The 21,984-nt window shown below is 39.2% G+C and overlaps 1 protein-coding gene across 1 annotated transcript in view; it reads right to left on the bottom strand.

Annotated features, from left to right (window-relative positions):
- cdh4 (cadherin 4, type 1, R-cadherin (retinal)) overlaps positions 1 to 21,984 on the bottom strand; it is a 327,046-nt gene that overhangs the window by 51,624 nt on the left and 253,438 nt on the right. The window contains exons 7-8 of the mRNA XM_036559624.1: positions 16,998 to 17,142; positions 5,744 to 5,916 (exon numbers count right to left, since the gene is read on the bottom strand). Of these exons, the coding sequence (XP_036415517.1) occupies positions 5,744 to 5,916; positions 16,998 to 17,142 (318 nt within the window). The remainder of the gene's footprint in view (positions 1 to 5,743; positions 5,917 to 16,997; positions 17,143 to 21,984) is intronic.

Here is a 21,984-nt window from a genome sequence, read left to right as displayed (position 1 = left end):
GCCTGTCTTATTTAAACCTCTGACATTTAGTTTGATTTGCTCTTGATTGTTGAAGTGAGTGGTATCACCATGGTGAGATCTAAAGAGCTCACAAAGGCCTTCAGAAAGAAGGTTGTAGATGCATATGAGTCTGGGAAAGGACTTAAAAAAGATCTCAAAACAATTAGGAATCAGCAATTCCACGGTCCAGAAAAAATTTACAAGTGGAGAACATTTAAAACAACTGCCAACATGGCCAGGTCAGGCAAGTTCAGCCCAAGAACAGACCGTACAATGTCTAAAAAAGTCTCCAACAATCCTAAAATGTCATTGCAGGACCTACAGGTAGTTTGTGCCACAGTTGTTTCAAAGTACATGCATCTAACATCAGAAAGAGACTGCACAAGTTTGAGTTTCACGGGAGGTGTGCAAGAAGAAAACTCTTGCTGTACATCAGGTCAAGTCTGCCAGTAAACACCTAGACAAATACAAAGACAGATTAATCCACTGAATTATTTGGGCATAGTAACAGAAGACATGTTTGGCGCAAGCCAAACATAGCATTTGAGCACAAGGACCTAATACCAACTGTGAAGCATGGACATGGAAATGTCATGTTATGAAGCTGCTTCGCTGCAGCAGGGCCAGGCAAGCTCTCTATCACAGAATCCACTATGAATTCTTTATTGTACCGGGGATGCTTGAGGAAAATTTGACACCAAAAACTGAAGCTGAAGTGGAGGTAGACCATGCAACATGACAATGACCCAAAACATTCCAGTAAATCCACCAAGGAACGGATCAAAAGAAAGAAATGGAGAGTTCTGGAACGGCCAGGTCAAAGCCCAGATCTTAATCATATTGAGATGCTGTGGTGTGATTTGAAATGAGCTGTGTATGCAAGAAAACCCTCAAACATCACAGTACTAAAAATACTCTGCATGAAAGAGTGGGAAAAACCTTCTCCCAGTCGACATCAGAGACCGATAGACGGTTATAGGAAACTATAACCTGTAATTGACGTTATTTCAGGGGTAAACAGTTGCTATTAGGGCATAGGGTGTCCTAAGTTTTTCTTAAGTAGGAATTGGAATCTTTTTTTAATAGTTTTTTAACTGTTTGAAAGAAGATCAAATATTAGTATGTCCACATTTCTTAATACAGTGCAAAATATTTAATGTGGTGTCCTATTTTTTTCACATGACTATATTCCTATCAGTCAGTCTTGATTTGTGGCCAAGTTATCCAGCTAAGCAGAGAAATTCTGCTCTGTGAAATCTGGCCTTTAAATGACTACAACACTGCCTTGCAGCAGCCCCAATACAGCAAGCAGGCCTTCTACCTTATGCCCACATGTGGTTATTGTCATAATTATGGTACTTTAGTTCAGTTATTTATTTTTCAAACAAAATAAAGAGGATGATTCATTTTGCAACCTGTGTGTGTCTGTTATTATCTCTGATGGAAGGTATGTAAACCCACAGGTGTGCCCTAGTTCTGGCGGTAGAGCACAGGTGGCAGGCAGAGGGTGTTACTGAGCACAGGTGGGAGGCAGAGTGATTAATGGGTGTTACCTCACCTGCATCATGAGCACAGAGCACCAGCCTGCTACAGCACACAGACCTACATACTGAAGACCAATAGCCACCAGCACATGGACCTACTTACTGCAGACCAATAGCCACCAGGACATGGACCTACATACTGCAAACCAATAGCCACCAGGACATGGACCTACATACTGCAGACCAGCAGCCACCAGGACATACACTGATGAACCAAAACATTATGACTACTTGCCTGGTATGCTGCTGGTCCTCTGTGTGCCTCTGATAGGGTGCCATGCACTGTGTGTTGTGACCTGTTGTCTCCTGTAACCTTCATTTAAAAATATCTTTGACTAATGCCACAGTAGACCTTCTGTTGGTTAAGACCAAACAGGAAAGCGTTCATCACACTCGCCCAACACTGTGTCACCAATTCATGGTTTGTCCCTACTCAGATCACTGTCGGGCTGTACTCACCACTGTGAGCACCCCTACACGCTTTGCTGTTTCAGAGATGTTTCGACCCAGTCGTCTGGCCATAACAATTTGATCCTTGTCAAAGTCAATCAGGTCTTCACGCTTGCCCATTTCTTCGGGATCCATGTCAACTACAAGAACTGACTCTTCACTGACCATCTAATTTACCCCAGACTTTGACATGCACTGCTGTTTTAAGATAATCAACATTACTCACTTCATCTGTGGTCATAATGTTTTGACTCATCTGTGTAGGCCTACACACTGCAGAGAAACAGCCAACAGGACACAAACCTACATACTGCAGACCAATAGATACAAAACATAGACTAACTTAATACAGATCAACAGATATCTGCTACAGCACACAGACCTACATATTGGACACCAATGGTCACCAGCACACAGATCTATATACTGTAGACCAATGGCCGTAGCACATAGACCAACATAATGCAGACCGCTGCCACCAGCACATAGACCTACATACTGTAGACCAATAGCCACTAGCACATAGACCTGCATGCTGCAGACTGATAGCCACTAGCACATAGACCTACATACTGCACACTGATAGCCACTAGCACACAGACCTACATACTGCAGACCGATAGCCACTAGCACATAGACCTGCATGCTGCAGACCGATAGCCACTAGCACATAGACCTGCATGCTGCAGACTGATAGCCACCAGTACATAGACCTACATACTGCAGACCAATAGCCACTAGCACATAGACCTGCATGCTGCAGACTGATAGCCACTAGCACTAGAACTGTTAAAGCACACAGACCTATGTACATATTGCAGTCTAACAGATATCTGCTATAGCACGTAGACCTACATACTGCAGACCATTAGATATTTGCTACAAAACATACACCTACTTACAGCAGACCAACAGCCTCCAACACTTAGACCTACATACCGTAGATCAATAGCCACTGCTACAGCACACAGACCTACATAATATAGATCAATAGCCACCAGCACATAGACCTTTGTACTGCAGACCAACAGATCCCTGCTACAGCACATAGACCTACACACATGAAAAACATGACAAGATTTGCTCAGCTGGTAGCTTTGTTGTAGCACATGCCTCAGTGATGCTTCATTCACCTGCACCCTATGTCTCTATTTGCTGCTTTTCTGCTCTGTTGATTAAAAAGGAATTAACAAAGCCATTATGGGTTTAGTCAATAGCCTATATTAAATAAATAAAACCAAAGCACAAAACAATAACACTTTCACTACCTCCTTTCTATTGCTGATATTAAATCAATATTTTCAACCTGGATTATAACCCTCGGCTATCATCAATATGCAGTTATTGACCTAGAGAGAGAAAGAAAGAGAGAAAGCAAGAGAGAGAGAGATGTAGTCTCTGCAGAGGGAAAATGAGGGATGAAGCAGCCCGGAAAGATGAAGAAAAGCACAGAAAGATGAAGGAAAAACTGGAAGACTCTGCCGCAGGTCTGCTGATGTACTCTGGCATGGCTTGTGTTGACCTCTGTGTGACCTCACTCATTAGCGCAGCAAAGAGAGGTTAAGGGAAGCCTTGCAAGTCTGTGTATGTGTGTGTGAGACACAGAAAGAGAGGGTGAGTGAGGGAGAGAGATTAAAGAAGTATGCTAACCAGCAAGGAGGTAAGAGCTGGAGGGATGTAGAAGCTGGGTTCACTCCATGACCCCTAACGTGTGTTTGAGCGTAACATTGATCAAGCTTGCTTGGCGGCTACAGTTGGTTATATCCGAGTGGAGCACTCAAGGCAAAGAAGAATACGACAAGCTCTTAGTATCTCATAGATTTGGCTTTGCTTGTGCATTAGAGGACAAAGTTTCATTTCTGAACTGTACTAATCAGCTCAGCTCTGTAGGGTTTAGTTGTACAACAGGGGTTTATATGACTATTCAATTCATATAGTTGACCAGCCATTCTAAAACATAGCTGACTATTTGCCAATAACCAAAGGAAAAATTTTGATATGAAAATTCATAAATGAAAAGTACTTTTTTACTAGCTTGCTAGGAGGGGCTGGTGGCAGATGCTGCATTTTAAGGTATTTTGAGGTAGACTGCAGAACATTTTTTTGTGGCATTTTAGTTAGTAGGCTCATACAGTCTGCCTGCCGAGTAAATGTGCAGAGTACATGTACTGTCTCTGACTATCTCTGATGTAAACTGCCCGCTAAAATAACCACAGATATCAGAATCTTGCCTCTCACGTCTATCCGTACTGCCATGCACTGGTTTTAATCAATCCAATGGGAAAGAAACAACTACGTTAGCTAGTAAAAAGCATCTTTGCACACCATGACCACAATACATGAAGAAGAAGGACAAAGTCACTGAACTGAAAAAAGTTCATGGAGTGTTATTTTTAAAAACTATTCGAGAATTTTTGCTGAAGCCAAGTAGTAGCTAATGAGATCTTCTTGTGTGTTTGCGGAAAAATGTACCACTTTATTTCTGGCAAGTGTGCTTTTGTTGTGCATGCATCTGGGGCATAGCTACACCCACTAACCCAGATTTCTGACCGTAAAAAAATGCCAGATGCCAATGAAAGTATTACAAAATGGAAAGTTGTCATGGGCAAAGGCGCTGAGTTCAGAAGACATTTTTCTACCTTGAATAAATAAAAGAGACTAATAAAGCTCTATCCTTGGTTATCGCAAATTTTTAGCAGATGCTATCACCATAGCAAGCTTTACTATAGGCTACTTACCTGGCTAACAAGTATTACTTAAACAAGGTAAAGAAAACAAAGTTCAACACTGTGAAAATGCGCAGAGAACATTCAAGCATTCACCCTAGATGTCTATGCCTAGTACTGTAAAAGGTAAGATTCTGGTCAATCAGCCTTTACCCACTGTGATAGGCTGTCGGTTGTTATAGTTACTAATATGGGCAGGTACATGCAAGGTGAGCAATCGTGTGTTGTGTGTTTAATATTTGAATGTTTTTTCCCTTTCATTATGGCAATGGGTGAGCAATTTTCTAACAATTTAGATGTAACAAAGTTGGCTAGGTGGTGGTCATCATATTCCCTTTGGTGATGTCTCTGAGCTTTAATGCTTGCTATCTGGCCCCCTCAACCTGTAACTAGGCCCCACTGAAATGAAATTTTGGCTACACCATTGGCACACATTTCGTGTCTGTCAAATCACCCCTTTCTGATAAAGCATTCTCGAAACCTATACAGTCCATGAGACTGTATTTCAGTGTTTAGCAGAAAAACTGCTTTCTGGACTGTCTTATGGTTCACTACTGTTTTTTTCTGTCACAGATTTTCTTTATTATGTTATTAAATTTAAGTTAATAAAATATAAATAGTATACTGTAATTAAGTGCAAATTTCCTTGGCAATTATGCAATGTATTAATAATTTTCAACATCTGTCACATTATCTGTCTTGAGATTTGATCACTACTTTTGCAAGACAATTTGGATTTTAACTCTTTAACAACTTTCTCAATCATTACAGAATCATCTACAGCTCTGTCCTTCATTCTGGACACATCTTTTTTTTTTTTACAGTTTCCAAGCTTTCTACTAATTATTTGAGAACTGAGGACTAAAATGTTAGTCAATTTATACACTTGCCTGCCAAATTCCAAAAATTGTCATCAGCAGTGTACATACATACAGACCACACAATGTCAGAAAACAATCACGTTGCCAAAATCACTTCAGTTTCAGAGTGCTAGAGTGGTGCAGGAGCAGTGTTGAGACTGACCTCTCTGTCCAGGCCCGCTGCGATGGTACTGATCTCTCCTGTAGCTCCATTAATGGTGAACATGTTGGGGATAGGGATGTGTGGGCTTTGGTTCAGGATGCGGTAGTGTACCAGGCCGTTGGGCATGGTGCTGTCATCAGCATCGAACGCAGTCACGCGCATCACGGATGTACCTGCAGAAAGAGTGTGTGAACACACTGTTATGCTTTTGAATGAATCACTAACTCAATGACTCACTCCCTTTTGTAGTCTTTTATTACTTTATGTGGAAATGACTAATTATAAACACAGACACACACACAATGAATAACAGCACACAAGCAACTCATTTTATCATGAACTAAAAGTAACAGCCCACGATTCTGAACAACAGTCAGTTGTGATGGATGTTGATGGATGTTTCAATTAATTTTGTGGTTGAGTTGTTTAACATTAAAAATGAAAATAAGTAACAGAAATTACTTTTATGTTGTGCTGTATTTATAGCACTAATTCAATATTTTATGGTATTTTGCAGACACACGTATCCAGAGCAACTTCCCATTTAATTTACCGTTATCTCTGTAAAGTTACAGAGGTAGGCAAATGTAGTATTAGGAGTCTTGCTGAAGGACTCTTACTGGTATAGTGTGATGCTCTTGCCCAAGCAAGGAACTGAACCCTGGTCTGCCACATGTAAGATAAAGGTGTTACCCACTGCACTATATCCAAGCTTTACTCTATGAGATGTTACTGCAGCTTAACTTGCTTAAAACTTACTTGAAACAAATTTAATTTCACTTAAATTGCATAATGTAAAGCTTCCTGCAACTCCTTTGAAACTCAGCTGCAACAGCTGGAGGTGTTTGAACTTCATGGAACCTGTTTCATGAAACAGCCAATCAAAAACCTTATAATGCCAAATGGAAGACAAAGATGTTACCCAATACACTATATGAAGCACTATGGCTAGCTTTACACTGTGAGACGTTCATGAACTTTAATTGGTTGAAACTTACAGGAAACTAAATTTCAGTTGCATAATGTAAAGCTTGCTGCAACTCATTTGAAACTTAGCTGCAACAGTTCCAAGTGTCTCAACTCCATGAAACAAGTTTTGTGAAACAGCTGATCAAAAGCCTTGTAACGTGCCATGTTATAATATTCAACAACATCATTTCAAATGACTAATTTTAATGGGTCAATGCACAAGAAAATGAAACAGAAGTTGGTTTATTGCGTGTTTGTAAAATAAGATCCTGATCACCTTTATCAAAGTTTATTAGTTTGCATTTTATCAATTTCCTAAGCCTTGACAAACCAACAAACGAGCTTCCCGAAGCTAATGTTTCAAAGTTGGTTTAACTAGCCAGCTAATAACAACAGCTGTTTAAACAGCTGCTTGTGTAAGTATTTATTCTTCTCTAGTCTGCTGTCATCATTATCTACGCAGCGAGAAAATGAATTATCTAGATGCTGATGCACTTCTAAGACAGACAAGCATAACAGCTACCTAAACATCAATTTTAAAAGGCTTAACATAAACAGATTTAAAAGTCAAATATCTAGTAAAGAATCACATATAAAGGACAGATATACAACTAAGTAAAAGAATGGCAGTGATAAAAAATTAGTAAGAGGTATACAGTACCTACATATACAGTATTATAACAATACTGTAAATATGTAAATGATGACTGTATATAGTGAGACAATATGGTATTTGAGGAAATACAAGCTGCTAATTTGGCTTAGTAGTGGAGTAACTGAATGTGATGTGTGCAACTTTGATAGTTTTTTAATTGCTTTGCGTAACTGTCATTGCCTGCAAATTAAGTTGCAAACATCTAACAACTCTCCTCAATGTAGATTCTTAGCTGCGTGCTCCTTTGTGCCAGCCAGCACGCTGGATTCTTTTCAAAACCACCTTAAATTGAACCAGTTAACATGCTAACCAATCACTTCAGCAACACAGCAAATCCCCAGGTGCAGTAGTGCTCATGGGGTTTCTTTAGTTAGAGCTATGAGTAAGTCTCTCTCTGCATCACCTCCCTTTGTTATCCCAAAGGCCCTGCTGTATATACCAGACTTAATGACACAACACGCTCCATTGTTGTTTTCGCCATCATGAACACAGTCATTTGAGCATGACTGTGCTTACGTGTGTGGAGGAGTAGGAGCCTTCTTGGCCTTTACCCCTAAAAACACGATTATCGATTTCAACAAGCTTGTCACCCACGGTCTCAAATGTGAGCGAGCAATTACAGTCCCTCCGCGTGCACAAAATGAGAGATAAACCCATTTTTTCCCCCGTCGCGGGTGAAATGTCACTCTGTCGCTCTTTGTTAATGTCATTCTGTCGTTCTTATGTTTAAGCCTCTGTGTCGTTCTGTATCATTGGCCTCTGAGGCACAGGGATAAAAACTGCAGTTACCTCAGAAAAAATAACCAAAAAAACAAAAACACCATCAATTTCTGCAAGTGGTAGGTAAAAGAAAGGCACTCAGCAACAGACTTTCCAAACAATAGCAATGTTGTTTACAGTTTTTTTTGTTGGCAGACCAAGAGCCAGAATAAATAAATACATTTTCAATTGCAAATTAGCTGGAATTTGCATCAGCCAACTGGTATAAAAGTTCCAAACAGTTTCCAAGAGTTAGAGTTAAGGTCAGCTCAGCAGGCATTGTTTTTTATTTTTTAACGATTTAATTTCTAAGAAATCTCATGAAATCTTCCAAGCCTGTAATGATGCCTACAATGAAAAGAGCAATGCACTGAATTTCCACATGAATAAAGTATATTACCACACAACTAAACTATCCATGCTCCACCCACAAATGTGTTGGACAATCTTTACAAAACACTGAAAAAAAATCCTATCCACATTGAGAAATGACAATGTGTTATTAATTTCAAATGTGTTTCAAGATTGGATGTTTGTTGTTGTGTACTCGAGCTAATGTTACCATAGCAATGTTAACTACAACAACACAGTCCAGCTTGTTAGCGTAGCACTATGAACTACATTATCTAAACAAAGTGCACTACAATTTCTTTTTATGTTGAATAGGAATTTTGTTTACATTCCGTAAAGTTACGAAAAGCTACGAAAGAATGCATTTGTGGGCAGAGCATGGACAGGTCAACTGACTCTTTGCAAAACAAGTTATAAGTCTCGCCTCCCTAGGTTGCTGTTGCTATGTCCGTAAAACTTTTAGCTCATGCTACCTTGTAGCGTCTGTAGCACACAAAAACGTCTGCAGCACAAAGGAAATGACAGAAGCACACAGATAGAGCAGATTTACAAGATGTTCAGTGCAGACATAAATATTGAGAAGCAAAATTATGACCTGACAATTTAAATAAAAAGCAAAAAGCAATTCTGGAAATCATGTTTACATGAATCAAACTAGGGAAATCTTTTAGCGAATGAATGTAACAGCATTAGGCTTTCATGTCTAATAAAGAGATGATACCTAATGCCAAAGCTAACACTAAAGCTAACCCTGGAGTTATACTGTGCAGCATTACATGCTAAGGAGGACTTGTCATCTCATGCACAAAAACTTCTGGCAAACTTTAGTGAAACAATATGAATGATGGCATTAACTTATCTTTACACAAAATAATTTAATCACAAATGTGTGTACTGTACAGTCCTATTCATTCTGACTGATTCATCAAGCTAACTGTCGGCAGCTAGGTTATGAAAAACTTACTTAACATTGTTCTTAACATTGTTATACAACATTATTTATTGTGAGACATCTTATTAAAATAAAATCAGTCCACATGTTGCTAGTTCTGACACTGAACTGTGAGTGTGGTCCACAACATAGTTTAATCCGAAACTTTTCCAGCTGGGAATTAAGGAGAAACAGTGCATGTCTGACTTGCTAGCTTCCCAATAGCACTTTTTGCACTTCTCGTAGTCTAATAATTCTGATTCATTTACTGCCACTGCCGTTTGTTGTGAGAAGTTTCTCCTTCACAAGATGGAGTAAGTAGCACTTTGAGACAGTTGTGATTGGCAGAGAGGCGTGTCAATCTGTTTTGCAAAGAGATTATGGCCAGTGAAGGGCAAAATTGTGTTAATGTAATATATATTTTATTCATGTGGAAATAACGCAGATATTCTTTGTGAGATGTTGTTCATTTAGTCCTTAGTTGGCCACGACAGTTTTGGCTGATCCTGATTGAACTACATTTTCACAGGAGACACTGGCTCTGTTGTAATTGCCAGAAGATAGTGCCATCATTTCCATGACAACAACACCTATGAAGGGATAATTGTGGCTAAGGGTTCTATTTCAAACTTCATTAAGTTTAGGAGTGGGATCTGTCACCAAGTCTGAGGTGAACAAGGAGGGAGAGCGAAGACGGAGCATGAAGAAACATGAAGTGAGACGAAAAACAATTACGCCCTCTCCTGATAGGGCTACATCAATATTTGAAGAACCAAAGGAAAAGAGAAAGGGAAAGGGAAGGGGGGAGCAAAGAATTGCCTGATTACCTGTCAAATTTGTGAAAGAAAGAGAGAGTGAGAGAGAGAGAGAGAAAAAGAGAGAAAGAGAGAGAGAGAGAGAGAGAGAGAGACAGAGAACACTGAATTGCATGTCAAATGTCACCTTCAATTTTCAATGAGTCGAATTCTGTAACAGGATTATTTGCTCTTAGTGGGTAAAAGTGAGAAAGATGAACATACAGGAAACAGTTAACCTCTGAGCTTTTACAATTGCTCTTTAATTCAAAAACTAATTCAGAGCTGTAATTGCTTTTCGACTTAAATCAGCAGAGCTCAACATTCTTCCTTTCATTGTGGACATGCAGGTTGGACAGCTATCTCTCTCTCTCTCTCTCTCTCACTCTGTCTCTGCCAGACTTGTAGTTGGGGAATCATTAGCTTGCACAAGTTGAACATCACCAGGCTGAAAATGGACACAAACCCATTAATTTAACACTAAATTCAGACTGAGAATGGACAGAAACTATTTAATTTAGCAGTGAGAGTGAATGAAGGAGAGTTAAATGCTCAGACATGATTAAAACACAGTCTCTTGAAGAATTTGTACAAATTATATTTGGCAAGTGCGATTTTACAGCATTTCATACAAATGAAGCTGCACAAAAATCTACTACTCAAACGAAAAATACCTTAAAAGAAGTGAAAAATCAAATTTGCACAATTTTCCACTTACCCAAGGAACAGTAAATCATATTTTTGGCGTCCAAATTTTCTAGTTTACATTCAGCCCTGGAACTACAAGGCTAACACTGCTAATAAACACTAGAAGTCAACAATCACCCAAATATTTTCTGTAAATAAACTTCTCTCAAGCCATTCCAACCATATTCAGGTCATCATTAGCGTCATATGCAGATTTGTTAATGTCATTTAGGACACAGTACAACTTACTGTGAGCTATAAAAATAACACGGTGTAAATTGGATCAGCTGATGTCATCAAACTTAATAAGTGCTGTTAAATGCTCTTTTACTTCTTTCCCAACTTATTTGGAACGTGTTGTAACCATCAAATTTGGAATGAGCATATATTTACAAAAAAACAAGTCTGTAATGTAAACCATCAAATATTGTGTTTTCAATTTAAAACAGGTCAAACAGAATTGACTAAACACTGCGTTCTGTTTTTTGGCATTTTGCATGCAGGCTGAACGTTTTTGGGTTTGCACATCTGTCTTACCTCCAAATGTTGAGTTCCCAACTAGCCGGAAGCAAACAGTCCCATCTCAACATTACTGTTCAGTTAACACAAAAGGTGAGTTTGTTTAGAAGTGCAAAAGCAGAACGTTGACTCTTTTTTTATTAAGTTGGCACAACACAATTTAGTTTTGTCAGTGTTTAAGATTGCATTAGCTAGAGAGGGACCTACGTGAACTTCACCACCATTCCCACGCTGTTGATCTTTGTGGCTGTTTCTTGTTATCTAATTCAACAACAAGCTTTCTTTGCTACATAACATTGTAAGAGCTCTTTACGATCATCATTTTTTTTGCCACAGCAAATGTAAGGTAAAGGTTGCTACTGAGAGTCCTCATTTCCATACATGCATATGGTTTCATTGGGAAAAATAACCTATATCAGCACTCTACAGTCGAATGGCTGAATTTGATGAGCTGCAAAACCACTTAAGCGTTCCTTAAAGCTAGCAGCTATGAGCACAGCATCAGAGGTGGTAGTGCTCAGCCCTTACCCTGAACCTCTACAAAGCTTTCAGTGTGGATTTCTCTGCTAGCAGCGTGGGTCCTTTGAGGACCATCAGAAGGCAAATCGGCTTTTTTGCAAAGGAGCCGGGGCCAACTCTTGCTCCGCGTCCATTAAGCCAATTGAAACGTCTTTGTCTCTCTCCCACTCTCTCTCACTGTTTCTCTCTCTTTCTCATCCATCTTCAGCCCTACGTTTTTCTTCTCTCCGGAGAGAAGACGTCAGAGCCTAATGAACCCCGTGGCCCTGCTGCCCTGGGGGGAAAAAAAAAATGCTTAAACCTCCGCTCACACTGTTAGCAAACTTTCCCCCCGCTCCACTCGCCAGAGGACAAATTGGGTGTGTGAGTGCACTCAGCTGGAATTTCTGAGGCTCCGCTCTCGTCGCAGGCAGTCCGCCTGCCTTTTTAACTCCAGCACTAAGAGGATCCCTGCGTCGAGGGCCATTTAGGAGAATGCGAGAACAGATGACGAGTCTGACTCATGAGTCAGTAAACAGGACTCGGCGGAAAGAACAGGGAGGTCCAGTAAAATGTTCAGAAATCTCAGAACATACAATAGCACTGCTTATATAATTTCTGTATATTATTATATGTTCATTCTCACATAGCTGTACTCAGACACCCAGATATGTACACATTTCTTTAGTGTACTTTAAATGTTATGTAATACATGTAAATATTATTGTTGCTGAGTGACACGTGCATGTGCACCAGTAGATGAAGCTTAACAACATGGTGACGGTGTGGGTTTACAAATAGCAGTAAAAATGATGTAATGCATGTAATACCCTTACAAATCTGTAATGCATGTAATTCTTCCTAAGGTACTAGCATGAGTAGTATGCCACGAATAAGCCAGATAATGCACCATACATACAGTACAAAACACAAAACGGTAGCCCTTTACCTCAATGGCTGAGTCAGGCTTCTTTCAGTAATCATTCATCTCCCTCTGTGTAGTCAGTTTGAGTCTGAGTTAATATTAGTTAGCGAACGTTAGAGAGACATATGAAAGAAACTGCCAGCCTCTTGGGGTTATAGCCTTTTGCCTTGGTTTAGTCTTTAGCACAGCAGCCTGTTAGTGGGACTGCCCTCTAGCCCAGCCAGTGATGCACCTCTGTTGGTCAGCTACATTACAAAGTCTCGCGGCCTGTTGCTCCATGCCAAGAAATCTGCTTAAGACAGGTGCTACAGACAGCATGAATGACTATTTACTGAACTACAGCAGAGTCTGAGACAATGTAAAAGACAAATGAAGTTCAGGACTAAAACAACATCTAGTATTGCTTTTGCTGCTAAGCCAGAGATGCTGCTGTGAGCTCATGAGTACACACCATAGGTTCATCTATATATTGTTCAGTCATGTTTTTTGCTATATTGCACAATAAAAATATTTTTATTTAAGCTGTTCAATATTGGTCCTATTACTAGTCAAATAATAGTAAATACTAACAATAACAGCCAAGACATAAGGATCATTTATCAAGATAAGAAACAAAAAGTGGTATTGTTGCATCCCTACGAATATCCCTACAGTTGCATATATCAGTATTGGCCGGGGTACTCAGCATTAAGGTATATGCATGAGATGGCAGAGTGAAAAAAACTGGACATAAGTAATGGAGGAAACATGGAGGCAGGATGTGTCTTTTATTAGAGTTGGGGTTGAAATGGTCAAAGAATTGGTTAATAGTGGGGTGTGGTGACATCCATAGTGGTAACAGGAACCAAAATGACTAGACAAACTAATACTGTAAACTGAACTAAATTGAAAAATAAATGACTTACACTGACAACAAAATGGGAGGAAGAAGACAGAAACGGAAATAATCAGAAGTATCCAAGACAGCGCAGTAGGACAAAAACAAACACAATGCACAACGAAGGACAAGGCTGAACAAGGGGGCAGGTAATACACTTAACAGAACAAGAAACAGCTTAGACAAATGATTACAAGGAGGGGTTACAGACATAACAGAGGCGAGGGGCATTAGAAGAAGGCCACAAAACCAAAACAAAAACGAGCACATGGTTGAAGAATGAGACTGAGGTAGGAAAAAAGGGTCAGATACACACAGAAGCAGAGCTAAGACAGGGGATTACATTAAGCTACATAGACAACGGTTGTGCTACTGTTTAATTACTTACACTACCTGTGTCATTTGTTTGTATATGTTTAATGGCTTGGCAAGACCCTTTGCACAATATAAAAGTTCAATTAAACATACAACAATGAGTGTATCCATAAAATAATCCATATTTAGTGTGAGCGGACCTGGTTGCCAAAAAGACAAGAACGCTGTAGACATTTGTGGCACAGTTAATGCCTTGTGGGTGTACAGCATCATCCAGTATCACATGCACACAGATAAAAGTGGCTGATTCACAAAAACCCCAGTTTAATTTGTGCCAAATCTGAATCATGACCAGAAGTGAACTGAACTTAAATTGGATTAGCTGTTATTAAGTATACAGTAATTGGAACGATTGCTTATGTGTGGGCTACAAAAGACGAGATTCAATTAATGTGCCTACGTGCGTCTCCCAATGGGGGCCTTTCTAGAGAAAAAGAAAAAAAAAAACAACAACCCAAAACGTGGCATTTAGAGCTGAATTCCACTGATAGATTGAAATGATAAGTGGAGATACATGTGGTGAGAGCGATAAGGCTTAGGCCCAGCATGCTCCTCTTTGACTGTCGCCTGTACCACACTAGCAGGTGGGAAATCTGCCACAACACCTTCGGAAAGACTTTGATATGGTTTGTCTGTTGGGTGTAAGCCTCTTTTTCAATGCCTTTAACAGATAATAACACTCTTTTGAGACTCATGTCAAGAAATGTATATAAAAGAGAGCGACTTGTTTGATTAAAACTTCATAATCATTGAACATCAACAGAACATGGAACATGCTGTCGTTTTCAGCTCCCTGGCAACTTTCATCTCAGGGAAGAGCTCAGAGTCGGCTTAAGTTAACACTTGTCAGTAAGAATTTATGTTTTAGATTAAAAAAAAAAACAGGAAACAACAGGAAAGGGTGCTGGGAGGGGAAAAAACAGGCTGCAGTGTGTGTGCTTTTCTAGGCTAATTAGCAGCGGTTGGTCAGCATGCTGCAGACCCACGCTCTACTGAAGAGAAACAAAACCTCTCTTTCTTTCTCGCTCTCTTTTGTTGTTTATGAATCCCCAGGAGGACAAAGTTTTCTGTAAGAAAACACTCCAAACTGTAAAGACTGAATGCTTCTTTTGAGAGCCCACTTCTCTGAGGCGTGACCCAACACAACACTTGGTTTAGAACGGACAGCTGATGAGCGCTCGGCTGTCCTCGCCTGATAGCCGCTCCGCTGTGACCGCAGAACCACACAGCATGTGGGAAAAAAAAAGTAAAGGAGAAAAACTGCACTGAACTTTGATCATACTGAGCAGGGTTGACAGTACAGGGAGTACAGCTCAAGGCACTGCTGTGGAGCTATTTGGCTTTACTGCAGAGAGGGCAAAGTAGATAGAGGGCAATTAATGGACTTTGACACTGACATCATCATCATTATCATTATCATTAATGATGTTACTGTCATCACCACAATTCCCATCATCTTGCCAGAGACATTATCATTGTCGTCATCATGAGTTTTTATATTAGATGTTTAAAAAACTAGTCTATTCACTGTCCCTTTTACATGCACGCTAGCATAGCCTGCTTTAACTGCAATATGAAGCATATCTTTAATGACTCAGCCACACAACCCCTGAGTTTCCTCTGTTAGAAAATAATAGTGTCTGTTTTTTCATTCTATCTTCACAAAATGACAGAACGTTTAACTTGCTTTCAAAGCTCGTCCCACATTTGCTAAAAAGCAGCTGGACAATCCCTATGCCTTTGAGATAACGTTCCATGGACAAACCAGTTCAAAGCATAACTTTCTGGACAACACCGGCCTCTTTTATATCTGCTACAGAGCAAGTTCTGCTTTTCAAAACAGGAACATAATACCGACATTAAAACATGGTGATGATGTTGGGAAGGTGTGAGGATATTCTGCTGCTTTAGGTCCTAAAAACTTGCTATTACTGAAGGAACCACGATTTCTGTTCTGTATTTGAGAGTGTCTGTTCCTCTGTCTGAAACATAATCCAAAACAGGAAAGCAAACTCACAGTGGCCTTTCCAACCTACCAATATATCTGAATTAAAGCAGTTCTGCAAAGAGAGGCTTAAGTGCCTTCACAACAATGTGAAAGGATGATATTAAATTACAGGAAATGTTGGATGCAGTTATTGCTGCCAAAAAGGTCACAAAACAAGTTATTTAAGGGGGCAATTACTTTTTCACAAGGGTGATTCACATGCTGGATATATTGGCTCCTTAAATAAAAGAAAACAATTCAAAAAATGTCGTTTGTGTTTGTTGTGTTTGATAAGACTCTCTTTGCCTGAAGTTACAACCCATGTAAAGGTGAAGCATTCATTGTGACAAATATGCAGTGAAAAAGCAAAAGCTTTTTCACAGCACTGTATTTGAGCTCCAGCTGTAGTTTGGATGTGTTTACTTTAGAGAAAACATGCAATTTGGTGTGTTCAAATTTTTGCATATGACTGCACATTGAACAAAAAATGCAACTGCATTGTTAACGTCAATTATTTATATGTCAATTAGACGAGATAAAAGTACAAGATCCTGACAGGCTGAATGATCATTTCCTCACTGCTTTGATCAAAAAAATAAATATATCCAACCAATGTAATGTAAACATAGCCACTGATATCACTAGCCTTGCCATTTTATGTATACTTTTCTACAAAGTGACACCACATTGTTGGCCATGTCGGGCCACTTGTGTAACAAGCTTAAAGTTTGCAATTTGAAGCTAAATGCTCAAATAAAAACAACAGTGAAGCTAACTTTACTGTACCATGAACACCAGCAGAGCATTTCCTTCAAAGCTTGGCTTGTTCATCTCCGTATAATACAAATAAAACATTTTCTATGAAAAATACAGCTTATTTTTTATTGTAACCTTATTGACATTATCATCGTCATGCCTGATGCATACCTGGTTTGGATCCTTCCGGAACCGATCCGTTGTAGACCTGGTTTTTGAACTCTGGTCTGTTGTCGTTCATGTCAATAACGTAGATATACAAATCGATGGGAGGCTCCATTTGATTTCCATTGACATCCACTGCATGAGCCCTCAGCTGTTGAATGAAACAGCAATTTGTTACACATTTAAACATCTATTACACACCAGTACATCTGTTTGTTTTAACATCTTTAAGATACAACTATGAAATAAACCTTTTTTACAATTTTGAAGAAAATCTTCCTTTAGAAAAGCCTGATAAATGAATGAAGTGAATGTTTGCACTCACTCACTTACTATGAATAAAACTGTATTAAAACCACTGTGTACTTCAGACTGCTTATATGATGCTTTTGTATGGAAGTCCTTCTATTCGCAGTTTTGTTGTGAGCATTTTTCACTTCACAGAGAAAAAAAGAAGCCCATTCTGGTTAGCTTCCTGAAAAGTGGCTTATGGTACAGTGGACAACCCCGTAAACCAATCATTGTGTTTCAGAGAAAGCGCTCTGAGAAGTGACTGAAGGGAGATAAATGAAGAGAGAGAGTAGAGGACGAGAGAAAGCAATAATAAAAGCATTTTATGAGTGACTTTTTGTAATACGGAATATGCAGTATGAGCCACCTCTAAGAGTACTGTATATAAATACAACACATTTGTTTACAGATACCTTTGTGGGTTTGTACAGAACATAACAGTCAACACAAAGTTAACAGAATCCTCTTATTCTGTTAGTACATCTGCTGATTCTGTTAGTACATCACAGATGATGCGCCCAGAAGCATCAGCAGATAAGGATGTCCTGAATTGTCCACTGTATTTAGGGACAATAGTTGGTTTTTAGTACAGGTATGATAAGATGACAATTTAATCTATTCTAGGTACAATAAATGTGTTATTAATCAGTTGATAACATATCACATCACCCAACATGGTAAAAAGATCAGTTTCGTTCATGTATAATCAATAAATGAATGATGTTTTGACCCTCACTGGAGGCTGTTACCGTGGTAACTTGGTTAACCATTGCCAAGTGCAGGGCAGGTGTATGTGTGAACATTATTGCATGCACATACACCAAGGGTGCACATTTCCACTGGCCATAGCATGACAAATCAGCAACTAGATAAATAAATAAGAATCACAACACGAATTTACTGCAGAGGGAGTAAAGAGGGTGGACAGAGTGTGTGTGTGTGCCTGTGTGTTTGTTTGTGTCTTGTTGGTGTCTGAGGCACTACATCTTTGATCTGTAGACCACCGGTGTGTGGACTGCAAATGTGTGGCTTTACGCCACCATTAGTATTCTAGAAAGTAGGTCTGGAACATAGATAGATAGAGAGAGAGAGAGAGACAGAAAGAGAAAGAGAGAGAGAGAGAGAGAGAGAGAGAGAGAGAGAGAGAGAAAGAAACAGAGGAGAGTGACAGAGAGAAAGAGAAACAGACAGAAAGAACAAGAGAGAGAGAGTGTGAGAGTGAGAGAAAAAAGACAGAGGCAGTGAAAGAGAAATAAAGAGAGAGCGTGCAAGGGAGAGAGAGAGGGAGAGAGAAAGCAAGAAAGCAAGCAAGTAAGAAGAAAAGAAAGAAAGACAGACAAAGAGTGAGAGAGAAAGAAAGAGAGAAAGAGAGTAGGGCAGAGAAAAAGAAAGAGAAGGAGATAGAGAGAGCAAGAGAGAGAAATAAATATAAAAGAAAGAAAAAGAGAAACAGGAGTGAGAGAGAGACAGAAAGCAAGAGAGAGAACGAGAGAGACAGAGAGTCAGTGAAAAAGAAATGAGAGAGAAAGAAAGAAAGAAAGAAAGAAAGACAAAGAGAGTGAGAGAGAAAGAGGAGAGCAAGAGTAAGAAAAAAAGAAAAAAAAGAAAGAGGGGAGAGTGAGAAAGAGAACGAGAAACAGACAGAGAAAGCAAGAGAAACAATGAAAGAGAGAGATAGAGTGTGAGTGTGAGAGAAAGAAAGAGAGAGAGAGATTCAGTGAAAGAGAAATAGAGAGAGAGAGAGAGAGAGAAAGAGAGAGAGAGAGAGAGAGTTCTCTTATATTTATTCTCATTTCCTGCTACTGTCAAAATATTGGCAGAGCTTTAGCGAGTGTTAAAATAAACTCAGCTGGTGGAACAGCCTCCAGAAGAGCCTCAAGGAACTGACACTCCAAAACAACGTTGAAGAAAAAAATTAAACAGTGCAGTTCCTCCGACCGCTCTCCTAATTTATCTCAGTGACACTGAGGAGCTGAAATGAGGCTTCGTAATGAGTTTCTTTCTGACAATATTCAATTACTCACATTCTATACTGATACCGGCTAGCCTTAAAAAACAATTCTGTATTATATCTGTGATAAATGTTGGGAACAGATATCAGCCCTAATGGCTTAGACGGATACTGAGGCTTGCGTATTTTATTTATCCCTCTCTTACCCAAAGTAAGTGACACATTCTGAGTCTTTGTGTTTGTCTCCTTTAACTCCAGAGTTACTGTTATGTGTGCATGTCCAAAGTAAAATGAATCAGTATGTGGAATGGGAGTTCTCTATGCGTTCCATCACTGTATAAAAGAAACACATGCTGCCTTTATTGTTAGATGCACACATTCATAATGCAATTACATTATTATGGAAACATTTGTTACTGATTTGTTTAATCAGAGTAAGAACGTAAATGTGGATAAAAGAATTAAAGATAGTGTGATGTATAATCCTATTTGTATGTTGGCTCAAAATGGTCTGTGATAAACAAAACGAAAATCAACAGACTTTCACATACTTTACATATCAAAATAAATGAGAAAAAGATGCTTTTGTCACTCGACATTAAAGACTTAAACATACTTTTTAAAGGAATTCCTTATTGCCATTCAAGAGTATGAACATGACCTGTAACCTTTCGCAGTGTTGTATACTGCTATGCTCACTCACCAGTACATAAACTGCTACTTTCTATGTACCTCTATTTTGTGTGCTTTATCCTTTTTATACAGTTAGTTTGTCCATGTGTAAACTGTGTTTTATTTTTATTGTTTGTGGCTAATAACATAAGGCCTCAAGGACTAGAGATGAAAGTGAGCTTATAAGTCTAATATAGGTACATTTACTTTTGCATTAATGTGCATTGTCCCTGTTACACAGTACTGTGCAACATCAGAGACAACTTCCAGTCAAAACAGCCATTTAGAATAAGTTATTCATTTTTCAGCATCAGAAAAAAAAGCAGAAAACATATATTTGACAGAAAAAATGCAGAAGCCTCAACAACTAAATATAATATCATTTAATAGCCTCCATTCTTTTCAGGAGACTTGCTTTCAGAAATCAGCAAGCATATTTTTCCACACCTCCAAAATTCAGTTTTAGAATTTGTTTGCATTTTCTGTTTCCCACAATCCGAGTAACCCTATACACATTCAGTGAGGTCTGGACTTTGCGGCGGCCAGTCCACTGTTCTGAGAAGACCTGCAACTTGTTTGATTTATCTACTTCCTTTTCTCAGTAAGAGCTTCTTGGCAGCTACACATCCTTTCAGACCCAGAAACACCTGTGGATTTTTCTAGTTCTGAAGCAAGAGTGTACCTTGATTTCTCCTCTCTCTCAAAGATGAAAGCTTTAAGCAATGTTTACCACAGTTTTTGTGGTAAACCAGGTCTTCCACAGTTTAGAAGTCCATTTTCTCTGTATCTTTATAAAACTTCGGTTTTGGAAGCTTTTTTGACTTTTCACTTCCGTACACAAGTGGATTATCTTAGATTTAATCTCCTCATAAATCTCTCCTGAAAAATGAATAATTTGTACTTAATAGTCCTTTAGACTGGAAATGAAATAAATGAAGGGTGGTCTCTGACTTTTGCACAATACTGTATAAACGAAAACTAGGGCTGCTTTGTATTCACTTCTAACGTAAAGTTTTTTACTGTGGTAGAGCTATGTTATGATTTACTGATGGACATAGTGAGTCAGCCAAGTACATGCACACCAGCTAAATGCTGTTAAAAAACAACTCTGCTTTGAAATACTTTGAAATACAACTCGGAGGAATAAACACTGGCCCAAAATAATTGACAACTGGCCAACTTGGCTATAAAGAAACGAGAACTGGAATTAGCTCTAAAAATTAATGATCAGTGCACCCTGAAAATAAACTGCTAGGTTGTTGCTATGGTCTTGGATGTTTATTCCAGGTGGTTGCTGTGGTAGAGTTACTGGTTGCTATGGCATTGGAGGAGACTACTAGAGTGCTGTTAGGTGGTTGCTACAGTTTCTCTTATAGTTGCAAGGGGGTCGGTAAGTGGTTGCTATGGTTTTCCAGGTGGCCACTAGGGTATTGTTAGGTGGTTGCAACGGTACCCAATGTGTTTGCTAGCAGATTTGAATTATCTGAACATTCAAACATTCATTTCCTACAGGGGAAAAAAAGAATTTGAACAAATCGCAGAAAGTTTGGTAGTTCTATCTTGAAAGCTATAGAAGGAGAAACGTTTTCTGTGTAGAATAATAATAAGTTTAAAATGAAAAACAGTCAGTTGGCTTTGTCAAGTCAACTTCAAAACACAAAAACATTCAAACTTCCTTGCTACCTGACCCACACTCTGCTGACAACTGTCTGTCTCGGCACAGATGTCCTGAAAACACATACACATAAGCCTACGCTCTGCAGTGACACAGGAGCAGCTATAATTTAGACTGAAGGGTGGACACATCATCTAGCGCTCAATGGACTGGAAATAAGAGAAAAGAAGAGACAGAGGGAGAAGAAGGGAGAGAGAGGGAGGGAGGGAGGGAGGGAGAGAGAGTGTTGTGTGTGTATATGTGAGTGTGTGTGTGAAAGAGAGAGAGAAAACTGCATGAGTCAAACTCTGAAGTCAGATACAGACTTCATTCCACTAGAGAGCTAAATTTACACGCAGGCCACCAAAATGCTTCCAGCACTTTAGCAGGCAGGAAGAAGCAGTGCTGGTCATTTTAAGTAGTGC

This window comes from Colossoma macropomum, unplaced genomic scaffold (assembly GCF_904425465.1).
Source record: "Colossoma macropomum unplaced genomic scaffold, Colossoma_macropomum, whole genome shotgun sequence".
Taxonomy (NCBI): Eukaryota; Metazoa; Chordata; class Actinopteri; order Characiformes; family Serrasalmidae; genus Colossoma; species Colossoma macropomum.
Note: the sequence above shows the minus strand (reverse complement) of the source record. Positions and strands in the feature narration are given on the sequence as shown.